Below are 22,544 nucleotides of genomic sequence, written 5' to 3'. Positions count from 1 at the left end.
ACGGCGCACACACACGCCGAAGCCCGTTTGGCGCTTTTAAAACTAAAGTTCCTCAAGTTCGTTTAAAGTCATGTTCGACATTAAAAATTATGCAGATTGTAAAACATTTCCACTCGATCGGCGGCAAACCGTGACAAGTAAAACGGTCGCTCAGCGCCCTGTGGTGGTGGTGGTGAGGTTATTGCGAAGGGTAAACTTCCGGTTGGGTTGCCATGGTGCGGTGGGTTTCCGGTTGGGTTGCCATGGTGCGGTGTGGCCTCGTGTCTCTGAGGAAGGTAGGGGGTTTCAGTTGGTTATGTGCCAGCTCCCTGCTCCCAGAGGCAGGGAAAGCCGGTGGGGGTGAGGAGACGCTGCGGAGATTGGGAAACAAGCACGGGGAACACACAGTCCGAGAAGGGGGAAAGACTATTGCCCTTCATGAGCCACTGTCAAAGGCTAAAGCAGCCTTCTCACCAAGCTCTGCTCTTCATTCAAATGTAAACCGAGCTTCTAAAACCCCCCTCCAGATTTCCATTACAAAGATAATCTACTTCCCATCTCTATGACACCAGCTCCCTATTCCCCTGCCCCAACTACCTTGAACACTATCAGGATGCATTCACCACTCCTGAATGTGACTGGCCTTCCATCCTGAACTCACAAAGTGGCACGGTGGTTAGTACTGCTGCCTCACAGCACGAGGCACCTGGGATCGATTCTCGGCTTGGGTCACTGTCTCTGTGGAGTTTGTACGTTCTCCTCGTGTCTGTGTGGGATTCCTCCAAGTGCTCTGGTTTCCTCCAACAGTCTGAAAGATGTGCTGGTTAAGTGCATTGGTCCATGCTAAATTCACCCTCAGTGTGGTTGAAAGGGTACTGGAGTGTCGTAACTAGGGGATTTTCACAATAACTTTATCAGTGTTAATGTAAGCCTACTTGTGACAATTAACTAACTTTAAACAACAGCAGTGATTGCACTTAAAATGCCTAATTGGCCTTGGAGCACTCTGGGATGACCATCATAATTGTGAAAGCCTCCAAAGAAACTTGGCCTTTCATTCAACTTAAGCACAACCAGCTTTGGTGTCTATTTCCTAATTTACGCAGCATTCACCCCTCATCCCCTCTCAGAGCTCTATTGGATTTTGTTTCCCTCAAATTAAAAATTATAATAATTGTCTTTAATTCTCTTGACCTGGTCCCTCCCTGTATCTGTAACTGCTTCCAGTACATTTGAACCTGTTATTCCTCTAACTTTGATCTCTTATGCATTTGTTGTTGCAAATTCAACCACCTAAAAGGCCCAAACTCCATCTCCCTGTGCTCTACCTCTTTCTTCATTTAAAGTGCTTCCTTAAAACCAATTTCTTTGACCACGTTTTAAAAAAATACTTGGTTTTGAGCCTTTGTTTTTCTTTGTCCACCTGTGAAGCACCTTAGAACATTCCTTTAATTAGTAAAGGTGTTATATAAATGCAAGTTGTTACCAAATTACTTAGCTGGAAAGTTAAATACACTGTACCATGATTGAATTACATTACCTAAAAGCAGTTATTGTCACAGTGATGCAACACTTCAGCACCATATACTCGCCATCATTTGTGCCACTGACTTTGGCCAGTGCTTCATAAATCCTCACGTTGGGCACACGCTTGTAATGTGATCTATCTGTAATGTTTACATTCGTAACTCTTCCTGCTGTGTCAGCTGAACAATATGCAAAACTAAACATGCGTTTCTGAATTATAAAGAATAGATTTCTGGTCAATGTATTGTTGAGTAAACCTTGACTGACGCGATACAAATGACATTGGGTAGTGGATAACGTTTGTCATGTAGATCAGTGCTAAATATTAATGTAAAGATTTGAAGAAAATATATATTATTTATCTGAGCCTTTTTTGAGTGTTTTCTTTCTAATAATCTCATTTTGTAGTATGGTAGCTTTATTGACAATCTCAGACTTTATGTCCGTGGGGGGAGTGGTGGAATGGGACTCCTTCGACTTGGTGGTGAAGGCGGTAAAGGTGGTGATGTCTGGATTGTAGCACAAGATGGCATAACGATGAAGAAGTTCAAGGATAAATATCCAGATAAACGCTTTGTGGCTGGTGTTGGCGCTAACAGCAGGTATGACATATTATGTAGATATGCATAAAATGGCTGTTAACCTTTGGGGAAAGGAAATCTGACAATTTAGTGATTGGGTCATAGGTCACAAATTCAAGCTGCATTCATCAGTTTGTTAGTCAAGTTTGTCATTGTTTAATTTCTACTATTTCAGTCACACTATGCCATTTTGAATGAGGTTAACCCCGTGTATATGTAATTGGGATATTTAAAATCATAGATACATACAGCACTGAAATAGGTCCTTTGGCCCACAATGTCAATGCTGACCATCAAATACCAATCTATACTATTCCTATTTATAAGCACTTGGTCCATGGCCTACTCTGCCTTGGCGATTTAAATGCTTGTCCAACTGCCTCGTAAATGTTGTGAGAGTACCTGCCTCTGTCATGGTCTCAGGCAGCATGTTCCATGCTTTCACCACCCTCTGGGTGAAGAAATTTCCTTGGATCCCCTCTAAACCACTTAGTCCTCCCCTTAAACCTATGTCCTATGATTTAGATACTTCTACTATGTGAAAAAGAGTAGATCTGTAGTCTTTGATTAACTTACACCTACTGGAAAAATGATTAAAACATTGAAAATGTTATTTTATGAAATAGTCAATGAGAGATAGCCATTGTCTGGAGCCACTTGAACAATCTATTTATTTCCAGTCTAAAACTGACCTTGAGAAGATGGTTGTGAACTGCCTTCATTGCAGTTGATATGTCATAGAAAAAGCTACAATAACGTTAGGTGGTTCCAGGATTCTGACCTGCTGATGAAGTAGCGATGATATAGTTCTAAGTCAGGATGCTATGTGACTTGGTGGGGCATTTGAAGTGGTCGCATTCCCATGAACCTGTTGCCTTGTCCTCCTGGTGCTAGAGGTCACTGTTTGGAAGGTATTTTGGTGAGTTGTGGGACTACATCTTGCAAATGTCACAGTGTCAGCACTGATGGAGGAAGTGAATGTTTAATGTTGTGGAAAGTGTTCGGATCAAGTCTGCTGCTTTCTCCTGCCTGGTGTGAAGTTCCTTGAATGTCATTGTTGTCAACCAGCATATGAAGAGTATTCCATCTGTTCTTGAGAGTCACAGCATTCAGAGAGTTAAAATGCTTCTTTAAAGCACATCTACTTGCAGTTAGTTGAGAGGTGGGAAAAAGTAGTGTATCATCCTACCATTTCTCGTTTGTCTGTATAAGTCTTCAGCGGTACTTTTGGGATGTTTTCTGTGTTTGGTGTGCTCAGCTGTTTCTTGATATCACATGATGTGAATCAACTTGGCTGATGTCTGACATTAACTTGTTAAAAGGTTCTTTTTAAGACTACATTATGAAGAATGATCCCTCAGTGAAGTAATCGAGGCCTCCTGTGAGCTTTAGAAATGAACCCTAGCAAGAGTCCACAATTTCAATGGACGAGGGGAAAGATATCAGTGTAGACAAAACTCTGTAAATGGCTGTACTCAATTACAATTCTATTTAGAGGCTCCATTTTGAACATATTCTCAACTGCAGTTACTTTTAATTTCAATATAATAATTGTGATATAAACAACTGGGAGAGCTGAATCATGCTTGGCTTACTCTTGTATGACTCCTAGTATGACATTGCAGTTTGTCACCATTGGGATGTATCTTGCTTCTACTTCATCCAAATGTCTGAGATAATGGTCTGCAAAGATTCATGAGTATATGTAGTCTGAAGTTTTATATAAAAGTAGAACTGGAACCAGAGGGATTTAAGTTAAAGACCACGTGTGTTAGATTTGCAGATTTGACTCCTTAAATGACTGACTTGTGGAATATTTGGGGAAATACTTATTTTTTATTTTACTTTAATGAACTTAACAATTGAAATAATTTTTGAATCAGCACCTGAGGAAAATAATGAGTCGGATGAGTACTTTATTCCTATTTTCTTGTATTTCTTAATAAAATGTAGGAATAACTATTAATATTACAATGGAAGTCCTAACTAGAATGCATTGAATGAAAAGGAACCCCTGACAAGTACTACCTTTTAAGCTGGGTTTCTCCCCATTGTCACGTAGTTTAGAACACAACAGTCAACTATTAAAAGAAGAAAAGACACTCAACTCTTTTGAATTTCAAATTACTCCCGTGCACTAACTTTAATTTTCTCTTTTTCCTTTCCAGCATTCGATCACTTAAAGGCAGGAAAGGAACTGATTGTGAAATTCATGCCCCAGTTGGAATTTCAATCACTAATGATGATGGGGAAATAATAGGTGAGAATTCTGCTTTTGTTGTTGAAATTGATTATATTTGATACATGCTTTTAATTTTCTTTATTGCAGATAATCTTCTCAAATATTGCATTGTTAAATTACCATTTACAAACTTTGTTGCTTGATTATTTTTTATGTATTCAGTTTTAAAGTTCTTTTGTATATATGGTATAAATTGTGTTTTGGCTTTACTCATGCTTCTAATCAGAAATAGTCACAAATAGTGTCTTACAACTAATAATTGAAGAAGCACACCATGTAAAATAAAGGCAGCTACAAACAGTATGCATTATTTGGGCGACAAAAACAGGGTGATAAATTGTACGAGGATGTTTTAATTGTTGGTTGAGCTCTTTGATACAGTTCCCTCTGGATTCTTAGATTGAGTTATTACCTCTCATTTCAGCACTATTAACAGTCAGTTAGTTGAGCATGGATTTTCCTGGGACATTTTATCAGTTCAGTCCATATAAAACTAATAATAACAACTTTGTAATTGTATTTCTCCTATAATATGGAAAAGCAAGATACTTCACGAAAATGTAATCAGGCAAAAATTAAGACATTAGGAGCTTCTTAAAGTGGGAGGGAGATGCAGAGATGTTTAACAAAGGAATTCCAGAGCTTTGAGTTAGACAGCTGAAGGCATAGCTGGCAATGGTAGAGCAAAGAAATCTGAGAATACACACAACTAGAATTGGAGGAATGCTGAGTTCTCAGAACTGGAAGAGGTTACAGACAAAAGGAATGATAAGGCTATAAAGGGATTTGAACAAAATGATAAAATTGTCAGATTAACGACAATCAATCATAGTTTTGCAGTTGGCATTACTGCAAATGGCTTTATATTCCAGATTTATTCATTGAACTTAAATTTCACCAGCTCCCACAGTGAGATTTGAACCCATGTCCCCAGAGCATTCAGCTGGACGTCTGGATTGCTAGTCCAGTGACGTTACCACTATACCACCATCTTTCCCCTAATGTTAGGGTAGTTAATATTTTGAAGAGATGTCAATTGCTCTTTGTTATCCAAATTTTTAGAGTCATTCTTCTTTTCTAGGTGAACTAAACAAAAAAGGAGATCGGGTAATTGTAGCCCATGGTGGTCATGGTGGTTCATTTACGACTAACTTTCTGCCTTCCAAAGGCCAAAGTAGAATCGTACGGATGGATTTGAAACTAGTAGCTGATATAGGATTGGTTGGGTAAGTTGGGATTTCAAATCTGTAAGAATTGAACAAACAGATAAACTGAGAGTGCACATAGAAATAAATAAGTATAATTTGATAGCCATTACATGGCAACAGGAGAACATGGATTGGGACCTGAATATTAAAGGGTTCAGGATATTTAGGAAGGATGGGGAATGAGGAAAAGGTGGAGGGTGGTTCTGTAATAATGGTATCAGCGCAATAGAGAGGGAATCTGCCCTGTGGTGTCATTCTGGGTTATGTGCTCAATCATTTAGAGTTGAACTTGAATCATAATGGTGAGAGTACCACTGACCACTGATTATTGAGTATTTTTCATTCAGGAAGAAATATCTATTAAATGATCAAGAAGGCTTTCTAAATTTGCCAGAACGCCTGCATGTGGAAGCTGTGAAATAAAATCAAAAATGTTGTGTTGTGTAGTTTATAGGACTGGGTTAATTTTTTCTAATTTGCACTTCGCTGATTAAAAATATTACAGAAGCTATTATGAAATAGTTCCAGGTTGTTTATATGTTTTGGACACAACTAAAAATCACTTAACAACAAGGCGTATTAATTGAGGAAAGTCAGCATGAAATATTAACAGACAAGTTGTGTTTAACTAACTTGATTGAGTTTTTGATAAGGTAATAGGGACGGTTGTTGAGTGTGATACGCACATGGACTTTCAAACATCCTGTGATAAACTGCAACATTTTAGGCTGTCTATGGAATGAAATGGCAGTGGCAACATGATACTAATTTGATTGAACTACAGGAACAAAGTAATGATGAATCACTGTTTCCCAGACTGGCACGAGTTATAGTTACACAGGGGATGACTGATTCTCTTGATACATATTAAAACCGTAGACTTGGATGAGCAGGTACAATCACAAAATTTACAGATGACAAAAAACATGGAAGTATTATGAACTGTGAGGAGGATAGTGGTAGACTTCAAGAAAACTTGGCGGGATGGATAGACATGTTGCAGCTGAAATTTAACACAATGCAAAGTGATATTTGAAGAATGAGGAAAGGCATTATAATCTGAAGGCTATAATTCAAAATGAGTTCCAGGAACAGAGAGACCTGGAGGTATATGTGCCTAAATTGGTGAAGATGGCAGGGCAGGTTGAGAAAGTGGGTAATAAGCCACACAGAGTCTTGGGTTTTATAAATGGAGGCATAGAATACAAAAAGCATGGAAATTATGGGAAACCTTTATAAAACACTGTCTTGGCATCAGTTAGAATGCTGAGTTCAATTCTGGGCATTGCACTTTAGAAAAGATGTGGAGGCTTTAGAGAGGAAGCACAAAAAGATTTTCGAGATAGGTCCTAAGGATCCCCTGTTCTCTGTTCTTCACGCAAATCAGCCTCCCATCAGTTGACTCTGTCTACAATTCCCATTCCCTTGGAGAAGCAGCTAGCATAATTAAGGACCCCAGGCACTCCAGACATTGTCTCTTCCACCACCTTCCATCAGAAAAAAGATTTTAAAGAAGTATGAGGTCGCATACCAACCGACTCAAGAACAGCTTCTTCCCTGCTGCCGTCAGATTTTTGAATGGCTCTACCTTGCATTAAGTTGATGTTTCTCTACACGATAGCTATGCCTGTAACACAACATTCTGCACTCTTGTTTCCTTCTCTATGAATGGTATGCTTTGTCTGTATAGCATGCAAGAACCAATACACGTGACAATAAATCAAATCAAATGAGGATGAGGGACTTTATTTATGTGAATTTGAAGATCTGGGGCTGTTTCCTTAGAAGAGAAGTGAGAGTTTTGACAGAAGTGCTGGAAAGCGTGAGGGCTGTAGATAGAGAGAAACTATTCTTATTGGCAAAGGATGGAGAACTAGAGGAAACAACTAAGTCGATTAGCAAAAGAGTCAAACATGACATTAGGAAATAATTTTTATCAATGATTGGTTGCAATCTGAAATGCACTGCCTGAGGCTGGTGGGGTTTCAATTGTGACTTCAAAAGGTATTTGCTAATTATTGAAAGGGAAAAAAAATTGCAGGGTTACAGAGAACAGGTGGAGAATGCTAATTGCTTAATTGCTGTGGAAAAGATGCTGAGGACTGGACAAGCTTGATTGGCTCCTTCTGTGCTGTAACCATTCCATGATTCTACTTTTTATCTTTCAAAAGTAATATACTGTCACATCAATAGTGCTGTGACACCAGTGTCAGTAATCGTTTAACTGAGAATTAACATCTGTCAGCCTGCAATATGTTTAATAAGCTGACCACAAATGTTGTCTTCGTAGTTGTTTTTTTTTGCAGTGGTTTTAACAGCTTAATGTCAGACTGGCTCAGTAAGATTGCTTTATTCTGTTTGCACCTACTGTGCATTTGAATAATATACAAGGTGTAGGAGGATTCAGTTAGCACAAATGTCATGCAGATTATATCTGTACCAGCTATAAAAACAGAGCATGGATTGGACAAAAAAGATGAAATGTGCAGCCCTCAGGCTGAAATAATAACAATTACCGAACTCCCAAATTGTTCTGTTCCATTAACTCTGAAGGCCTTCAGTGTTTCATTGAATTTGTGCTCCAAAATTTAAATTGCATGTTGATTTTTGCAGGAGGCAACTCTGTGCTGTATCTACTTTAGCAAATTGTTGAAAGTTTTACTTCTTTTGAAGTTATTATCTTCAGGTAACAGATTTTCTTATTAACTGCAGGTTTCCAAATGCGGGGAAATCTTCATTATTGAGCCAGCTGTCTCATGCTAAGCCGAAGATTGCAGATTATCCATGTAGGTGTAACAGTGGAAGACTATTTTTTCTTAAGCCAATGTTTGCCATCGCCCTCCATTTACACTTAGGAGCAGGAGTAAGCCATTTAGCCCTTTGAGCCTGCTGTCTAAGCTGAATCCTCAGATTCGGACAGTGACAAGGAGCGCTGCACTGTATGTCAACAATGTTATTTTAAAGCACATTATTCCAGAAAGCACATTAAATCTGCAGCACAGTGGTTAGCACTGCTGCCTCATAGCTTCAGGGACCTGGTTTGATTCCTGGCTTGGGTTACTGTTGTTTCTTCAGAAGGAATTCTTCAAATGTAAACAACAAAAATGTAACAAAACTTACCCCAACTTATAAATCAAAGAAAGGGTTTAAAAAAGAAACTTCATTACTCCAAACTTGGGGCCTCGCCCTGGGCCAATCCAAGATACCCACAATTCCCAACAAGTTCTTATTTATAGTGAGCCAGTATCATTCTGTAATTGGTTCCATTGTTTTACTGGGTCAGATGATCCTTACAACTTGTTACCATTGGTCACATTACATCCAATACAAAGTTGTCACCGGTTACATTCTAACAACTGTGTGGAGTTTGCACATTCTCCCCATATCTGTGTGGGTTTCCTCTGGGTGCTCCGTTTCCTCCCACACTCCAATGATGTGCTGGTTTGGTTGATTGGCCATGCTAAACTGCCCCTTTGTGTCCCGAGATGTTAGGTTAGATAGATGGTAGGGGTAAATATGTGGGGTTGTGGGGATAGCGCCTGGGTTGGGATTGTTGGCAGTGCAGATTCAATGGGCCAAATAGTCTCCTTCTGCACTGTAGAGTTTCTCTGAGTTAAATTTCTTTCCTTAATGTCAAAAAGTAAACATAGACTTGATACATGTTAGCCCGTGGGGGTTATTTTAAACAAGTTAAGCAGTTAAAGGAATTTTAATGTTTGATCAAATCAAAAATCTATATATGGCAAGCAAATGCAAATTATTGATCATTTTTGTAGTTCTAGCACAGTTCTGCATGTTGATTTATATTTGTACTGCAATCCCTTTAAAGATATCAGTTGTGTGTATTTTGCATTGTTTTCTCTTTCAAATTATGCCAATCTTTATTACTTTAAAGTTATTGATTTATGATGGTGCAAGGGAATGTATCTTGCTTATCCAGTGAAGTAGCTGACATTTCTAAACGGGGATTGTTGTGTATTTATAGTGATTCGTGGTGCTTAAGACTAAACTGAGTTAAACCTGTACTCCACTTTAAGACTTGAATTACCCATACATGCAGGATGTCAGCTTTGGGGGATGAGAGTAATCATCACACCGCTATTAAGAAAAGTGTTGAACCAATTACACAAAGGCAGTTGTGGAATTGTGAGAATGAAGGAGCGAGCAAGGCATTCAAGACTTTGAATGCAGTACATCTTTAACTCAGGATTTACTCCTGAGGCCTTGCTTCAAAGCACCACGCTCATTACCTCAGAAAATATTGGATCATCTTGGGTGTACTCCTTCACTTGTCCTGAGGTGATAGGAGTATTATTTACGTGAAATGGAGGAGAAGGCAGGAACATGTTTGTCTTACATGAAGATACGAAGGCTGTCAGCATTAGCACCATTGTTGCATCCTTGGGAATGGCCTGAAGAGGCTAAGCAATAGGTATACATGGAGTGTGCAGGACCGTTTGAAGGACGCATGTTTCTAATCACAGCTGCTCATTTAAAATGGCCAGAATTGCCATAATGAAGCTGACCTCATTAGAGGAGACAGTTGTGAGATCAGGAGAAATCTTGTTTCCCTGAGCAATTGGTGAGTGATCACAGACCACGGTTTGTATCTCAAGAATTTGGAAGCTTGTTGAAGGAGAACAGAACACAACACATTAGGTCTGCATTGTACCATCTGGCTTTGAACAGACTAGCAGAATGTGCAAATGATGAAGCAGACGTTAAAGATAATCAGGAACAGTCAATTCCTGCTCATGTACAAGAATACTACTCACTCAGCAACAAAAGTTTCTCCCGCATTACTGATGATTAAACAGCATTACAGCATCAACTTACTAAAATCATCCAAGATGAAATAAGTTGTCCAGAAAAAGCAACTGGATCCGGTCATACAGCGGGGAAACAAAGCAAAACCTGTGACTATCACCAGGGATCAGATATTCTGGCAAGAAACTAAGTGAGAGAAAAATGGCCTGCTGCCATAATCAGAGCACAGACTGGGCTTGTTTCCTACACTGTCTAAACTCGTGACAATGTCACCTGGAGGAGACACGCGGATCAACTGTTGTTGGGGAGAACCAATCTGTCAGAAGCAGAACCAGTAGAAAGTCTGAATCCAACTGTCCCAAGAGACCTGGACCTCCCTGAAAATCTGACACTAATATCAAGTATATGCTTCCTGCTTTTGGTACAGAATTAAAGATTGATGATCACAAAAGCTATCTTGGCATTAAAGTGAATGAAACTAATAATGTTCATGACTATTGTGAAGTCAAATGAAGCAGCAGGGTGTATATACCACTGTTAAACAGTATGAAGCTAAAAGATCCATAGTGTTGTTGTACATGACTCTGGGCCTTATCTGGTTCAGTTTTCATCTCCTCCTATGAAGGTATTGAAAAACATACAAAGGATGACTGATGGATGATCACTACTCTTAAACTTGTTGTGATAACTTAAAGGCTTTAAAGATCTGGATCATTTTGCACTAGAGAAGGGAAAAGCTCATTGTGAAATGATGAAGGAATCAGATTGTTTGAGCTAAGTTAGGGAAGAGGAGCGGTCATGCATATCAGATGTGCAAGCATAGAATTAGGCTAGATTTTGGGAGACTTTGTTTATGCTGAGAGCGACACTTTTTTAGGCTCACTTGGTGAATGTGAATTCACTTTAACAAATCAAAAATGTGTAATTGCCTTGAGACAGTTTGGGCCAGCTGCTTTTTCTTGTCTTATGTTTTCCTAAGTTTGTTTGTAAGCTTCATTTTATTTTGTATCCAAGTACTTTGCCTTTCCTTGTGTGCAAAAGTGGAGTTTCAGTTTCAAAAAAAAGTGTAGTTTACTTGTTAAGCATTGTAATAATGGAGAATCATTGTCCCAGATCTTCTGATTAGCAGTGATGCTGCAAACATGCTGTTGACTGTGGCAATAATTGTACACAAAACTGTAAGAGTGCATTCAGTCAGGACCTCTGATCCTGACTGGAACAATGAAGCTTTGGTGCAGATGCCTATGGGATTGATAGGCAGAAAGGAGCAATGTAGAGAGCATAGCCCCTTTTTACAACATCAGCTGCTGTATTCAGGTAAGTTGTTAAAGGTCTCAAGTCTTTTAATGGGGGCTGGGTGAGTGAGTGTGTGGGTAGTTCTGGGGTATGTGGAGTGGGTGGTCAGCCTTGAGGGGGTTGTGATGGGAGAAGTGGTGAATTGGTCATGAGATGGGTGGTTGTGTCAGGGGTACTAATCAGGTTGGGCCTGGGGTGGCATGGTTAGTGACAATGTGTGTATTGTGTGTGTGTGTGTGAGGGGTGGTGGATTTGGTTTCCATTGTTAATCATTGAGTTACACTAAAGATTAAATGGTGTGACAATCCCAGAGTAGGGAGTATGTTTCTGACCCAAGTCTCAGACACCGATAGCAGTGCCCCAAGAAGTGCAAATAAACCTGCCAGAAGTTCAAACCTCCAGGCAACTGCACCATTTGGGCACACATCAGACTTTTGATGCGTCCTGACATGTACTGGCATCTTTAAGTTCAGTGTGTCGCTGACTTGATACTAAAAGATTTGGCCCATTGAAATTTGAACACAAAAGATGACCATTTGGTCCATTTTCTTTATGTACACTTTCCAAAAAAATCATTTTGCTCCATTCTTTGTTTTTAACCACTTATATTTTTAACTTGTCTTGCATTTATGATTTTTATTTTTAATTTTCAGTCACTACCATGAGGCCGGAGATTGGAAAGTTAATGTACAGTGATTACAAACAGGTAAGTATTGTCAGCATGGTATTTTAAGTTTCATTAATGTTAATTTTTTAATGTATTAGAAAATGCTACATTGAAATTGCCATATTTAAGGCAAATAATGGTCAGGCCCACTAAATTTACTGGGATTTCTCCCAGTATTTGGGCTGAACTAAAGATTCCAAACTTCTTGTACTGAGCATTCAAATTTCATGGTGCTGGGGGCAGGGAATGTTACTGTTGATCAGAAGCTTAACTGGATCTGACATGTCAACATCACAACATAGGACCAAGTTGCTAGCTATTCTGCAAGGAGTGGCTTACCTCAATGTCTCTCTCCTGTCTATAAGACATAAGTCAGTTGTCTTATCTGAAAAGGAAGATTGTGGAAAATTACAGGGAGAAGATAGGGGAATGGCACAAAGTGAATTACTCATTCGGAGAGCTGGTGCAGACACGATGGGTTGAATGGCTTCCTTCTGCATTGTAAAAACCCTGTGATTCTGGGCGTACAGGAACATGCCACTTGTCAAGAAGGGCTGCTAGAATAACACTTGAATCTCAAAGTCACTCAAGATAGAGAATGTTGCTAGATCAGTGCCACTCCCAGTAAACTGGTTTTGCTTCCTCCCCTAACAATGGGCACACTGTGGCTACAGCAACCAATCAACTTTGACAGGATCTTCCTGTCCTGTAATTTCCACCTCTGAATTAGACAAGAATACTGTTACTTCTGAAATCCTCCTGGAGTTACACAATGTAAACTTTATACACTCATTCTTCCATCATCGCTGTATCAACACCCTCTTGTTTCTCACCTAACATCATTGTGCAAGAATAAGAATTGAGATAGCTCTAGAAAGCTCACCATGAATTTCCCATGGCCACTAACAGTGTCCAGTAAATGTGACCTTACCAGTGTGAAACTCACCAGGAGAACAAGTCAGGCCTTTAAATGTTTGTTTTTTGCCCAATCTGAATGATAGTGGCAAGGCCAGGACCAGATGGAATGCATCCGAGGGTTCTGAAAGAAATGGCGGAGGTGATAGTGGATGCCTTGGTGGTTATTTTCCAAACGTCGCTGGATTCCGGGGAAGTGCCGGATGATTGGAAAACGGCTAATGTTACGCCGTTGTTTAAGAAGGGTGCCAGGCAAAAGGCGGGGAATTATAGGCCGGTTAGTTTAACATCTGTGGTAGGTAAAATGTTAGAATCTGTCATTAAGGAGGAAATTGCGAGGCATCTTGAAGGGAATTGCTTGATAGAGCAGACGCAGCATGGTTTCATTAAAGGGAAGTCGTGTCTGACAAATTTACTGGAGTTCTATGAGGATGTGTCTAGGGCGGTGGATAGAGGAGAGCCAGTGGATGTGGTCTTTCTAGATTTTCAGAAGGCGCTTGACAAAGTGCCTCACAAGAGGTTATTGCAGAAGGTCGAGGGACATGGAGTTGGGGGTAGGGTGTTAGCGTGGATAGAGGATTGGTTGTCAAATAGGAGGCAGAGAGTGGGGGTCAACGGGTGCTATTCGGATTGGCGGATGGTGACTAGTGGAGTGCCCCAGGGGTCGGTGCTGGGGCCTCAGCTTTTTACCATTTATATAGATGATCTGGAGGAGGGAACCGAGTGTAGAGTGTCGAAATTTGCTGATGACACCAAGATTGGGGGAACGGCAAATTGTGCGGAGGGTGTGGAGAGTCTGCAGAAGGATCTAGATAGGCTGGGCGAATGGGCCAGGAAATGGCAAATGGAATTTAATGTTGGCAAGTGTGAGGTGGTCCACTTTGGTAGGAATAATGGTAGGAAGGACTATTACTTACGAGGCGAAAAACTGCAGCAGGCGACGGTGCAGAGGGACCTCGGGGTCCTTGTGCATGAGTCGCAAAAACCCAGCTTGCAGGTGCAGCAGGTGGTCAGGAAGGCGAATGGGATGCTGGCCTTCATAGCGAGGGGGATTGAATATAAAAGTAGGGAGGTCTTGCTGCAGCTGTATAGGGCATTGGTGAGGCCGCAACTGGAGTACTGTGTGCATTTTTGGGCGCCGCACCTGCGCAAAGATATTTTGGCCTTGGAGGGAGTGCAGAGGAGGTTTACTAGGCTGATACCGGAGTTGAGGGGGTTGAGCTATGAGGAGAGGCTGAATAAACTGGGCTTGTACTCGTTAGAGTTTAGAAGAATGAGAGGAGATCTCATTGAGACGTATAAGATGATGAATGGGATGGATAGGATAGAGGTGGAAAGACTCTTCCCGCTCAAAAAAGACAATAGGACTAGGGGGCACAGCCTCAAGATAAAAGGGGGGCGGTTTAGAACGGAGTTGAGGAGGAACTTCTTCACTCAAAGGGTGGTGAATCTCTGGAATTCTCTGCCCGTTGAAGTGGTGGAGGCTGCCTCGCTAAATATTTTTAAGACGCGGGTTGATGGGTTTTTGATAGGAGAGGGGATTAAGGGTTATGGGGAGAGGGCGGGAAAGTGGAACTGAGCAGCGACAGATCAGCCATGATCTTATTGAATGGCGGGGCAGGCTCGAAGGGCTGGATGGCCTACTCCTGCTCCTATTTCTTATGTTCTTATGTTCTTATTCAATTGCTAAACAATTATTTCATTATTGAAAATACACCATTTATTATTTGGAAAATCTTTAGTTGCATGTAGTTTTACAGCCAGATCTTTACCTCTGCACAGCTGATGTATTTTTCAACTGGTGTTAAATTAGCTTGTTACCTTGGAAGCTTGCTATATAAGTGAGTTTCCTCAGCCACTTTATTGAATTCTGTGTAATTCATAGTGTACTTCGCTGTCACAGATATCAGTAGCTGATTTGCCAGGTTTGATTGAAGGTGCACACTTAAATAAAGGGATGGGTCACAAGTTTCTTAAACATGTGGAGAGGACAAAACAGCTTCTTTTTGTGGTCAGTAAGAAAAATATTTTTCTTTTAAATATTTAATTGTATAATTCTACATAATTAATTGTTCAACACTGCTTTGCTCCATATAAGCCTTTAAGAATATTCAAATATTAAAATATTCATAACTTGTATTCTATAGAAAAACTTTATCTTGGACACTAATGTTTTGTTCATAAATTACACATTTTCTCTTGTTTCCTTTAGAAAGTAAGATGTATAACACAATGGGCAGGATTTTACAGCTTCGCTCGTCCCAAAACTGTAAAATCTGGCTTGAGGTCAACAGACCTTCCCATTGTCTTTCCTCCCGCTCTGATTCCCATGGTGGGCGGGGCAGTAAAATCCAGCCAATATGTTTAACAATTTAATTTGCTTAAAGTAATTAATTGGGTAATATTGTTTGATGGAACAAACTCATTTTGTCTAAAAATGGAATTGAAAACACACTTCACCTTTTTTTAAGGATGAAATGTTTCTGTGCTTTGCTGTGTGTCTTCTGATTACCTTTCAGGGAAACTGAAGCAGTAAATAGTAGACCAAATTTGACCATTTGTAATAAAAGCAGCAAGTACTCGAACTACTCAACAGGTCTGGCAGCATCTGTGGAGAGAGAAACAGAACCAACTTTTCAAGTTGCATGTGACCCTGAAGAAGTAGTTAACTCGGTTTCTCTCTCCCTCCACAGATGCAGCCATATCTACTGAATATTTCTAGCATTTTGTTTCTATTTTTATTTCAGATTTGCAATATTTGCTTTTATTTTACTGGATAACCTATGTCTTGATTACTGTGGCACTGGAGCATGGAAACTTAAAAATATTTTGCACAGAACCAGACCACTCAACCTATTCTGCCTGAGCTGGCTGAAAACGAATAATACAGCCTAATCCCATTTTCCACCTCTTGATCTGTAGTCCTGTAGCTTACAGAATTTACAGAACAGATGCAAATCCAAGTGTGGATGAGGGCTTCTATCTCCACTGCCCTTTCAGGTAGTAAGTTGAACTCTACCACTCCCTGGATGAAAAATAAATTCTCTTCAACTGTCTACTAATTCTCCTACCATTTAATGTTAAACCTGTGGCCCATGGTTAATGACCATTTTGCTAAGGGAAATAAGTCCGTCTTACCCATTCCATATAGGTCCCTCATAATTTTATACACCTCAGTTAAATCCCCTTCTTGCCTCCTCTGGTTCCAAAAAGAACAATCCCAGCCTACCCAATCTTTCCTCATAGCTAAAATTCTCTGTTTCTGATACCTCACTTGTAAATTTTCTCCATACCTAAAACCAGAGCAGTTTTACCACTTTGTGTTCACAAATAATGTTCACTCCTAAACTGCAAGACTTAAAATTTATAAAATAATACTATTGAGCAATAAGCTGAGCAGCTACAATGGTTGAAATTTAGTTTATATAATAGCTATCTGTTTGAAGCCAAGATGCGTTTCCAGCTGTAATTTGTGGCAGTTTAGATACAGCTTATGAAAGAAGTTAGTTGGAAACAGGGTCACGTGCAACTTGAAACGTTGTCTCTGTTTCTTTCTCCTCAAATGCTGCCAGACCTGTTGAGTAGTTCCAGTGCTTGGTGTTTTTATTACCTCTTGGTCTTTAACAGTGGACACTGAACTTTTGGTCAAAAGATAAACAATAACATCCTGTACATGAGGAGATGTACAGCCTTTTTTTTAGAAAAAATTGAACCCACTAGAAGTTCAATTTCACTTGACAATATTGTGACAGAAATAATGCCTGTGTACAATTCTTATTCTTTGTGGATTTATTATTTGGAGGTGGATGTGACTGGATTTCAGCTTTCATCTAAAACACCTCTAAGATCAGCTTTCGAAGCTGTACAACTATTATCAAAGGTAAGCCAGTCTTTTGTTGTTAACTAAATTAACTAATTTAGAAAATAAAACTGGAGGTGTGTGTGCATTTGAGATGTTTGTTGATGTTTGTTTATGTATATTGTATATAACTCAAAATATATATGCAAAATAGGTTATTTGCTCTGTATGTCTGGGAAGCAATTCGCTGCAAAACTTCATCTGTCCCAAGTTCCTCGTGTTAGACAATTACCATTTCCACTCAAATGCCAACCTTAACCGGCCTTGGTGGATATTACTCATTCCTTGGCTTTTATGGTCTTCCATTGTCTTTGCTGAAGTGACTCTGCGTCCTGTTTTCTGTCTCTGGTGGCTGCTCCAAAATGTTCCACTCCTGATGTCAATGCCAAGGAGTGGAAAGTTTAGCGATTTGAGTTTCTGCTGTAGATTTCTGCACAATTCAGCACGGAGATGAGCATGAAAGCTTGTGGAGTAGGAATCAAGTAGGGTAGGGGAGGGGTTGGCTCTAATTATTGAAATATGTTTGTAAGTGACCCAGCACTGTTTGGTTTCTGTGGTATGCCATTCATGGTTGGATGATGATGGAGGTATTATAGCATCATTTTTCTGATGCCAGAATGAGGAGAAAAGCTGAGAGGCCACTACTGAATGCATCTTTCCCTCCCCTCCCCTTCCCTTCCCTTCCCTTTCAGCCTTCAAAGGCAGTGCTCCCTCTGAATCATCCTGGTCCACTTTTCATTCACTCCCAACACTGCCTCTCCTTATCATGACACATTTCCATGCAAGTACAGGAGATGAAACATCGTCCCTTTTACTTCCTCTCTTCCCAATATCCAAGCCTGAAATCCTCCTTCCAAGTGAAACAACCTGAACCGTCTCCCCCTGCACCCCACCACCACCAAAAAAATGAACATAAATAATGGGAACTTTGGGGAATCCAGTATTGTAGATTTGCCAGAACATAAGAATTTTGAATCACTAATCATTACGTTTTTAAATCTTGTCTTTTCTGCTGTTGTTTTCAGTTTAGTTTGTAGTGAGTTTCAAAATCTTAGCCATACAATTATTGGTCTATATTGTGCATCTTACTGACTATTATAATCTTTCATATTCAGGAGTTAGAGCTTTATAAAGTAGAGCTTTTATCAAAGCCTGCACTATTAGCTGTAAACAAAATGGACTTGGAGAATGCAGAAGGAAAGTTCAAAGTGTTGATGCAACAGCTTCAGCAGCCTCAAGGTAATCAAAAGTACAGGTTGTGCAGCACAAAATCCATTTGACCCAAGAACATTGGTCAACCAGTGTTTGAATATGTTGTTGTCAATAAATAATTTTAATAAATGTAAAATTTAATTCTTCATTCAAGTTAATCATGTTAGTGGGGACAATACACTCAACAGGTGATGTTTCTCAGTGGGGTCGAGTTTGATGTTTGGTTGATTGACTGCTGAAGCGTACTGATCATCTGTCCATTCTGATGACAAATATATGACTGGGATTTTGAGGCATTTAAATTTAAATGTTGAGCTGCAAGATGCCAAACGGACATCCCAATGTAGTTTGTCAGACTGAAGCCTCAAAAGGGCAGCCACCGGCAATTTAGATTGCAGTAGGAGTGTGCTGAGACAGTACCATCCCAGACTGTTTATCTCGGCACTGGTTGAGTTCAACTTTGTCAGATTGGATAACCCATGGAACGGGTGGAAGTTTGCACGGTGCCAAATGCCAATCGGTTCTTTTCATGTCTTTGGACCAGATTTCCATATTAAAATGCCCGTTGCCTTAAACAGGCAGATGCTTTGGATAGTCGACTCTTTTCAAAAAGTATTTCCACATCACTGCTGTTAACAGGGTGGTAAGGTCACTGATCCCATTTTGAGGTCACTGCCTTTGTCCAATGGCAACAGGATGATGATGATGGAAGCTGATTGTTAACAATCTTCAAAAGTCAAACATTCCATTCCTTTTGAAAATGAGGATGTATGCAATTAATAAGAATTGTTGCATTAATTCATGAACAAGAGCTGACTTGGGGGCTTTTGCAAAACATATAATCATTCCCTCTTGAGAATAAGCAAACTAGGAACATGAGAAGTGAATGTTCCTTTTAATGGTTGCTGTGAAAAATGAACTAGCGTAAAAGAGGAAATTCTGCTTAACATTTGCACTAACCTTTTGGCTGTGGTTTCTCAAAAAAGATTTTCCCGCTCTTGCTGCTTTTAATATTTGCTAAACAATGCATTTTGTAAACCCATGCACAACAGTTTCTTACTCCATCAAATTGGACTAAAATTTGATTTAAAGTTAGGCAGGACACATTTTTTAGAACAGTAGTTACTGTTTAACAGCTGTACCAAAACAATTAATGAAATCTTGCAATCTATTTTCTGGAGAACAACTGGAAGATCTATAGTCCTATTCCAGCCATTCATTGTTTGATAAAGGATTTTTTCTATACACAGTTTTTCATTTTAAGTCAGAAACACCTATTGTATTATTGCAGTATAACAACTTTGAATGATTAGGCAAAAACACGTCAGAAACTGTTTCCAGTTGCATTAAATGCACATTGTTTAAAAATACAAAACAGGCTGCAAACACTTAAAATCTAGTTTTGTCAGATATCTGTTATCGTTTGGTAAATCACTTTCAAATTCTGCCATTCGATTTGTTGACTAAAGAGTTATAAGCTTTTCTTCTATATTGAGATACTTTTCTTGTTCCCCTATAGCTTTCTATCATTTATTGCCAAAGGAGATGACTCCCTTAAAACCGGTCCAGTTTAACCACATAATCCCAGTCTCTGCCTCGACTAAATATGGAATTGAAGAACTGAAGAACTGCATTCGGAAGTCATTAGATGATCAAGATGATCTAGAAAATGAACAGTACCGCCTTGAAAAACTGCGGAGTTTACATTCAAATACTTCCAAATATATCTAGAACTTTTAAAGTCGGTAGTTATTGATACGTGTCTTCCACGTTGGAGAACTATTGGCGCATGAACATATTTAAATAGTAATTTGGTAGTACAGAATGTTACGACAATTAGTGTTAATGCTGAGTAAGTCGGATCTCAGATTGAAATCCCCCTTGGCTGACTGTATTTTTTTGGGGGGGATTGTAAAAACATGGAGGGACAATCACTAAACTCAAAAGTACAGAACTGCAGTGATAACTTTTAACATTTGTTAAAAGAAAAAAATAAACTTTAAACACACAAGGTAAAAGATGTGCAGATAATCTCCAAAATATGCCTTACGAAAAGGTTTACAATGAAACTAACTTCTTGGCAGCAACTCTTGTAGCTTTAACTGAAAAATCCAGGAAATGTTACTCAAATCAAAAAATTGCCTTTTACTGCAAACGAAAATATATTCTATGACTAGCCAGAACCACATATGAATATAGATTTCCAAAGGCAGATTTAAGTGAACAGTTTCGCAGGACAAATATTCTCCTGGCCTAAGATGGAATTGCTTTCTTCAATTAAAACCTTGCATCTTTTTCAACTAATCAAAAGCTTTTGGAATAGCCATTTACTAGTTATTTCCCCATGGCTTCCAAGACCAGAGTTGACCTGCCTGATTTGAGTTTGAACAAAAGCTTGGTGGTAAACTGACCCCTGATAGATTTTCCATGGTAATACCTACCAATTAAAATCCATTTGCCAACCAAACAGATGCAGCACAAATTGTTGTTTCCTTTATTATTGGTATTCTTGTGAACTGCCTTCCTTGATCATCGCAAGATAAAAAGCTTCGACAGCATGTCTTTTTTTTCTACGCTATTTACACAAGTGCTCCATGCTGCACTTAGATTGATCTGCATCAGGGTGATCACTCGAGGAAAGATGACAAGTCACATATTGAGACCTGACTTCATTAAAGCTGCTACACTGGCAGGTACTTCCTCAATTAATTATGAGCTGGGAGTTGATTAGCTCCATTGGTTGGTTTGTGACGCAGAACAACGCTGACAGCGCAGGTTTAATTCCCATACTGGCTGAGGTTATTAATGAAGGCCCTACCTTCTCAGTCTTGCCCCTTGCTTGAGGTGTGGTGATCCTCAGGTTAAATCACCACCGGTCAGCTCCCACCCTCAAAGGGGAGATCACCCTATGGTCATCTGGCACTATGGCAACTTTAACACTACAGTGTTAATTGAATCATACAACCTTAAAGAAGATTATTTGACTCATGATGTCTGAAGCATCTATTAGTCCCTTTCTCAGCTCCTTGCCTGCAGTCTACAAACATTTCATTCTCATGCATAGGATACAAAACTGGGCAGAGAAGTGGCAGATGAACTTCAACACGGATAAATATGTAGTGGTCCATTTTGGCAGGTCCAATGGGATGAAGGAGTATAATATCAAGGGTAGGACTCTTAGCAGTGTAGAGGATCAGAAGGACCTTGGGGGTCCGGGTCCATAGGACTCTTAAATCAGCCTCGCAGGTGGAGGATGTGGTCAAGAAGGCGTATGGTGTACTAGCCTTCATTAATCGAGGGATTGAGTTCAGGAGTCAGGCGATAATCCTGCAACTTTATAAGACCCTTGTCTGATCCCACTTGGAATACTGTGCGCAGTTCTGGTTGCCTCACTACAAGAAGGATGTGGAAGCTATTGAAAGGGTGCAGAGGAGCTTTACAAGGATGTTGCCTGGATAGGGTGGCATGCCTTATGAGGATAGGTTGAGGGAGCTAGGTCTTTTCTCCCTGGAGAGACAAAGGATGGCAAGTGACCTGATAGAGGCTGATTAAGCTGTTGAGAGGTATAGATAGGGTGGATTCTCGGAGGCTAGTTCCCAGGGCTGAACTGGTCGCTATGAGCGGACACAGGTTTAAGATGCTGGGACATAGGTACAGAGGAGATGTTAGGGGTTAAGTTTTTCACTGAGAGGGTGGTGAGTGAGTGGAATCAGCTGTCATTGGTGGTGGAGATGAACTTGTTGGGGTCTTTTAAGAGCCTTCTGGATGAGTACATGGGATTTAATGGGATTGAGGGTTATAGAGAGGCCTGGTAAGTAGGGATATGATAGGCGCAACTTGTGGGCCGTAGGGCCTGTTTGTGCTGTTATGGTTTATGTATCTATTTCTATTTTGAAACTATTAAGTCTGCTTCCACCATCTTTTCAAGCCACACATTCCAGATCAATATAACACAAGTTTTTTTTCAGCACTTCATTGAAAGAGGGTTAACCTAAAGTTCTAAAAACTTGATGTTGTTTGACTATAGCTAATTTGGCACTGTGACTTTGATGTGCGCAACTCGAAAAAGAAGAGGTTTATGATGCCTGCACTCTGTTGGCATGAAACGGCAGGCTATCAGCAGCAAGAATGTGCTAGGGAGCAGCTGCAGGCGGGCAGCAGAGAATGCAACAGTTAAACTTTACGGGGTATAGTTTAAGGGACATGTTTTACTCTGTTTCAAAAGCAAGTAATAAAAAGCAAAATAACCAAACACCCATGATCTATTCGCTCTTTCCTTTTCAATGATTTC

The 22,544-nt window shown here is 39.9% G+C and overlaps 1 protein-coding gene across 1 annotated transcript; it reads left to right on the top strand.

Moving 5' to 3' along the window:
• The first annotated feature begins 223 nt into the window (after nucleotides 1–223).
• gtpbp10 (GTP-binding protein 10 (putative)) lies at nucleotides 224–22,505 on the top strand. Its single transcript, XM_080210706.1, has 10 exons — nucleotides 224–275; nucleotides 1,915–2,108; nucleotides 4,256–4,347; nucleotides 5,411–5,555; nucleotides 8,250–8,323; nucleotides 12,254–12,306; nucleotides 15,086–15,193; nucleotides 16,985–17,062; nucleotides 18,157–18,280; nucleotides 19,773–22,505. The coding sequence occupies exons 1-10, from the start codon at nucleotides 243–245 to the stop codon at nucleotides 19,982–19,984; spliced, it is 1,113 nt and encodes a 370-aa protein (XP_080066832.1). The 5' UTR covers nucleotides 224–242; the 3' UTR covers nucleotides 19,985–22,505.
• The last annotated feature ends 39 nt before the right edge of the window (nucleotides 22,506–22,544 follow it).

Source organism: Carcharhinus amblyrhynchos, chromosome 2 (genome assembly GCF_965287045.1).
Source record: "Carcharhinus amblyrhynchos chromosome 2, sCarAmb.v2.hapA, whole genome shotgun sequence".
In the NCBI taxonomy this organism is placed as follows: domain Eukaryota; kingdom Metazoa; phylum Chordata; class Chondrichthyes; order Carcharhiniformes; family Carcharhinidae; genus Carcharhinus; species Carcharhinus amblyrhynchos.
The sequence above is the reverse complement of the archived record's forward strand: the minus strand, read 5'-3'. Positions and strand labels throughout refer to the sequence as shown.

What these genes read in the sequence shown, in the direction of transcription:
- gtpbp10 (XM_080210706.1), top strand. Translation starts at nt 243, where the DNA reads ATGGTGCGGTGTGGCCTCGTGTCTCTGAGGAAG. An exon ending in TGATGATGGGGAAATAATAG is followed by an intron (nt 4,348 to 5,410) that starts GTGAGAATTCTG and finishes CTTCTTTTCTAG; the next exon opens with GTGAACTAAACAAAAAAGGA. An exon ending in TGTACAGTGATTACAAACAG is followed by an intron (nt 12,307 to 15,085) that starts GTAAGTATTGTC and finishes TCGCTGTCACAG; the next exon opens with ATATCAGTAGCTGATTTGCC.